Source organism: Nothobranchius furzeri, chromosome 4 (assembly GCF_043380555.1).
Source record: "Nothobranchius furzeri strain GRZ-AD chromosome 4, NfurGRZ-RIMD1, whole genome shotgun sequence".
Classification (NCBI taxonomy): Eukaryota; Metazoa; Chordata; class Actinopteri; order Cyprinodontiformes; family Nothobranchiidae; genus Nothobranchius; species Nothobranchius furzeri.
In genome coordinates this window covers 85,931,574-85,936,573 of record NC_091744.1, presented here as the reverse complement: position 1 = coordinate 85,936,573, position 5,000 = coordinate 85,931,574, and the positions used below count along the sequence as shown (strand labels likewise).

General features: G+C 47.5%; 2 protein-coding genes across 2 annotated transcripts in view; one reads left to right on the top strand and one right to left on the bottom strand.

Moving 5' to 3' along the window:
• smpd3 (sphingomyelin phosphodiesterase 3) overlaps positions 1–5,000 on the bottom strand; it is an 82,676-nt gene that overhangs the window by 9,624 nt on the left and 68,052 nt on the right. Inside the window, exon 7 of the mRNA XM_015965311.3 lies at positions 106–267. Within this exon, the coding sequence (XP_015820797.3) occupies positions 106–267 (162 nt within the window). The remainder of the gene's footprint in view (positions 1–105; positions 268–5,000) is intronic.
• Positions 1,805–5,000, top strand: part of LOC139069726 (uncharacterized) — a 6,950-nt gene continuing 3,754 nt past the window's right edge. Inside the window, exons 1-3 of the mRNA XM_070550612.1 lie at positions 1,805–2,061; positions 2,496–4,253; positions 4,574–4,828. Coding sequence (XP_070406713.1) covers positions 2,625–4,253; positions 4,574–4,828 — 1,884 coding nt within the window. The 5' untranslated portion in view covers positions 1,805–2,061; positions 2,496–2,624. The remainder of the gene's footprint in view (positions 2,062–2,495; positions 4,254–4,573; positions 4,829–5,000) is intronic.

Here is a 5,000-nt window from a genome sequence, read left to right as displayed (position 1 = left end):
CGATTATCGAATATGCTGGATTTTGCACCTTAGCTCCGCCGGCACTGAGACCGGAGCAGAACCCTGCAGACGAATTACAAATGATGCACGAGAGCTTTGATGCACCTGAGGAACAGTTGTCAAAGTTCAGGTCCCCCAGGACGACATCGAAGGCCACCAGGTCTTCCAGCACCTTCTCTCCTTCAGGTGACTGGGACGAGGACTGACGAAACTCAGCGCCCCACTGGAGCAAGAGGTCCAGCTGCTCACAGCGGACTGACGCGTCACCTGGACACAAACACACAGAGACACCAAATCACGTCCACACGGGCTCACCCAGAGGCCGCCGCTCGCTCGTCTCCAGCAGGATTTAGTGCTTACATAAGAGAACGCTCGTGGTGTTACTAATATTAGTGACATAATACTGAGTCTCCTGCTTTGGCAGCGCTTGCATCAGTCCACTGCTGCCAGTAAATCTGATAAGTTGCTGTTAGTTATGGAAGGAGGTGAGCGAGGGGAGGCGGGGGGTGAGAGCATACCAGGGAACAGAGGAATGGCTGAAAATGTGAGAAACAAAGAGGTGTCGGGATATCGGAGGGTGAGTAGGAGGCTCTGGCTTTGATTACACTTGGCTGCAGCTCAAGTACATCTGAAAAGGTGCTTGTTTTGGTCCCGGAGAGTGTGTGTGTGTGTGTGTGTGTGTTTTACTGGATTCCTTAAAAATGAACAAAACTCAGAGATGTGGAGGTGTGTTTGTTTGGTTGTTTGTGTGTCAGCATGAAAAGTTAAATACAAGAAAAAAAATGTAAATAGGAAACAAGTACTTTGTGCACTTTTATGATAAACAGTCTGTGTTTGATATAGCGCCTTCTAGAGTCCTGGAACCCCCCAAGGCGCTTTACAACACAATCAGTCATTCACCCATTCACACACACATTCACACACTGGTGGGGATGAGCTACGATGTAGCCACAGCTGCCCTGGGGCGCACTGACAGAGGCGAGGCTGCCGAGCGCAGGCGCCACCGGTCCCTCCGACCACCACCAGCAGGCAACGTGGGTTAAGTGTCTTGCTCAAGGACACAACGACAGCGACAGACTGAGCGGGGCTCGAACCTGCAACCTTCTGATTACGGGGCGAGCGCTTAACTCCTGTGCCACCGTCGTCCATATTTTAATGCTAAATATTCTGACATAAACTTTGTTATTTTTACACCAGCAAAGACGTGTGGGACATCAAAGCAAACGCCGTATTCTTCATGTTCAGTCCAGATTTGTTTGTTTTTAACACTTTTTAAAGAGTGAAGCCTGTGGCGGCGATGATATGAATCTCATTTGCGACGGTGGAACAGGAATTAAGTGCTCGCCCTGTAATCGGAAGGTTGCAGGTTCGAGTCCCGCTCAGTCTGCCGCTGTCGTCGTGTCCTTGGGCAAGAAGAAGAACAAGAAGAAGAAAATATAATTTCTAAAGCGCCTCTCAAGATAAAAATCACGAGACGTTTCACAAAAACAAAAAATGTAAAAATATTAAAAAAAACATTTAGAAAATGTTAAAAAATATATTTAAAATGAGCAAAAATAGACAATTGTGATTAAAAAATGTTAAGAAAGAGAGAGAGTGAACAGGAAAGAGGGAAATCAGTGGATCCTGAGGAAGGTGGAATAGGTGGGGAGAGCAGAATAAAGAGAGAGAGGTGAAGAAGGTTGTTACGGACCCTGAGTTCTCCAGCACTCAGCTTCTACTCTGCACCCTTATTCCTGCACCATTTTCAGGACCATGGAAAGCGCCCAGCTCCCTGGCTTCACTCTATGCAGCTGACTCCCATCAGGAATCACCCAGCTGGAGCAGATAAAGATCAGCGCTGCTCAGAGAGGAGGAGGCGCGAGAGGAGAGGAGAGAGCGAGAGAGAGAGAGAGGATTGAGGCTGACAGAGAGAGGACTGGAGAGAGGATTGGAGTGAAAGATTGCTTACTTTGGAGAACTTGTGGACGGTTGCCCCTGGCTGGTTTAATTTCCACCCGCATAAGAAAACCGGTTGAGCTCCGGTTTTCTTTGCTCTTAACAGAGTTGACTGTTGCGTGGGTGAGTTGGTTCACCAGTGGACCTTTTGGTAAGGCCTCCGGGCAAGCTCCGTTGTTCCTGGTTTATTTTCAGAACCAGTGAGTTTCCGTTCCCATTGTTATTTGCTCCTTTAGTTACTTTAAGCCCTCAGCATTTGTTCCTGCAGCCTGAATTAAACTCCTGTTTTCATTAAACAGGTTTTTTATCCCTTAGGGACACCTTTAGTTAATAAAAGGACTTTCTTTTGATTGTGACTTGGTGTCAGATTGGTTCTTTTCTTTTCTCACGTTCCTGTGTTAGGCCTCCCTGAACCTAGACCAGGCTGAGGTCGTAACATATTGGGAGCTCGTCCGGGATTTTATTTTGTTATTGATTCATTTGTTACGTTAACGTGATTGGTGGTGTGATTTGAGTACCCGTGTTGTTGTGCTAACGTGAGCATGTTTAATTTAAAGGAGTTTCTGGCTGCCCCTTCTCGGGACCAGGTCGAAAGCTTCAAAAGGACCGAACTGGCAGAGTTGGCTGTACACCTCGGTCTCCAAGGCATCCAGAACCTGCTGAAAAAGGACTTAAAGGATTCTGTGATGGCCGCGTTGGAAAAGGAAGGTTTGTTACAACCTCCTTTCAGTGACTCTTCTGATTTGCCCCTGAAACAGGACATGGAGGATGGACAGACTGTGAAAGCTGCTACTTCCGTTCCTGTGGGTGCTGCACCCGAGCGCCTTTCTGTCCCAGATGAACAGGACGCTCTTTCGCGGCAGACGCCGTTCACAGGAGAGAGTTTATCCACCGCTTCCTCTGCTGCTAGTATGGAGAATGCACGTCTTCGTCTCAGGCTGGCCCGCATGAAATATGAGGCTGAGGAAAAGTCCCGATTGCAGCAAATCGAACTGGAGATCCGCCGCTGTGAGATCGAGGCTGAAACAAAGTTAAAACTGAAACGTATGGAGTTGGAATACCAAGCAAGAGGAGGTGTTTCTTCTACTACAAACTATGAGCACGAGAGGTCCATGGACAAACAGAGAAACGAGTGTGACATCAGCAAGTGCCTTGTTCTGGTGCCGACTTTCCGGGAGAGCGAGGTTGACAGCTACTTCGCTACATTCGAGCGTCTGGCTGCTGCTTTAGACTGGCCCCAAGAGGTGTGGTCCACTATGCTGCAGTGCAAGTTAACCGGAAAGGCTCAAGAGGTAATTGCTTCTCTTTCTTTATCTGACAGCATGGATTATAATAAAGTGAAAGCTGCTGTTCTTGTTGCTTATGAGTTGGTTCCTGAAGCCTATCGTCAGAAGTTCCGGTCACAGAATGTAAAACTCTCCACGCAAACTTATGTTGAGTTCTCTAGAGAAAAAGCTCTGATGTTTGAGAAATGGATCCTTGCCTCAAAGGTTGAAACTCTACAGGATCTTAAAGAGCTAATTCTCCTGGAGGAATTTAAGAAGTGTTTGCCAGAGAGGTTGGCATTATATTTAAATGAAAGACAAGTCTCTTCTCTCTCCTCAGCCGCCCTACTGGCGGATGAGTTTGTGTTGACGCACCGTGTTGGTGGTGTTCATCAGGGTGAATCTGCTCGCCCGGTGTCAGTAACACCTTTTAGAAACTCTCCTTCTCCTCCTCGTCCTCAGAAACCTCGCTGTTATTATTGCCACCTGGTGGGGCATGTCGCGAGAGATTGTGTAATCCTCAAGCGGAGGAATGAAAAAAGAGGGTCTGCTGCGCAGCCCGTGGGTTTTGTCTCCAAGTCGGGAGAAAATAACAGTGGTTTTGGTCCTTTCATGTCAGAAGGACAAGTGTCTCTTACAGAAAGCTGTGAAAAGCTGACCCCTGTTAAGATTTTAAGAGACACTGGGGCTTCTCAAACGTTAATTTCACAGAAAGTGTTGCCATTTGATGACTTGAGCTCTACCGGCTCTTCCGTGTTGTTGGCTGGAGTAAATGCTGTGCCTGTTTCTCGCCCGCTTCACAGAATTTACTTAAGGAGTGGACTTTTTACTGGGTCGTGTGAAGTAGCAGTCTGCCCTTCCTTGCCTGTGGAAGGTGTGGCTCTTTTATTAGGGAACGACTTGGCTGGAGGTGCGGTCATTCCTCCCCCAGTGGTGAAAGAGAACATCGCACCCGGAGAGTGTGAGGAGACTCCCGCAGGAGTGCTCCCCGCTTGTGTGTGTACCCGATCTCAAGCTAAGAGAGAGCGCATGAGATTTTGGATCTCTCCAGTTTGTTTGACGATTCGCAGAGTGATGTTCTTAATCCCGCTGAAACAACTTCTTCCACTCATCTGGTCACAAATGAAGTGTTGTCCAACATGTTTCCGCTAAGTCCGGCTTCTTTGGAGGCGGAACAACGGTCTGATAAAACTCTGACCGACTGCTTTGAGCATGTGGGAAAGAAAATAAATGGAACTACTGGTTATGTTATTAAGAATGATGTGTTTCTGAGAAATTGGTGTAAACCAGTAGCTAAAAACATCACAGACCGTCGCAGGAAAATTTGTGTTCCTAATGTTAACATGTTAGAAAGATATCTGTCTCCTCAGACTACTGCACAACCACCCGGTGAGGCCGCGGTGTGCGCAGCCGCTGCCATCACTCCAGTTCTGGATGAGGTTACCCAAACCCATCTAGTGGCGCCAGAACTTCCTTTGTGCAACATTTATCTGGATAACATAGTTACTCACACTTCCTCCTGGGATGACCTGTTGGTTTTGGAAAATCCTGTTACTCATCTGGAACCGACCAGCTTAACCACGAACCTCGCAACTCATTGTTTTTATAAGAAAGTTGCTGCTGTGGTAGCTACACTAACATTTTTACTGTCTCCAAAGGTCCCGTTTGTATTGGATGTTGGTGCTCAAGCATCCTGTGATGGCTGCAAACACATGAAGCCGCCACCGGAAAGGAACCGAGAATGTCATCGCTGATTGTTTATCGCGATCCTTCAGCACCCACGATCAGTTTTCAGAC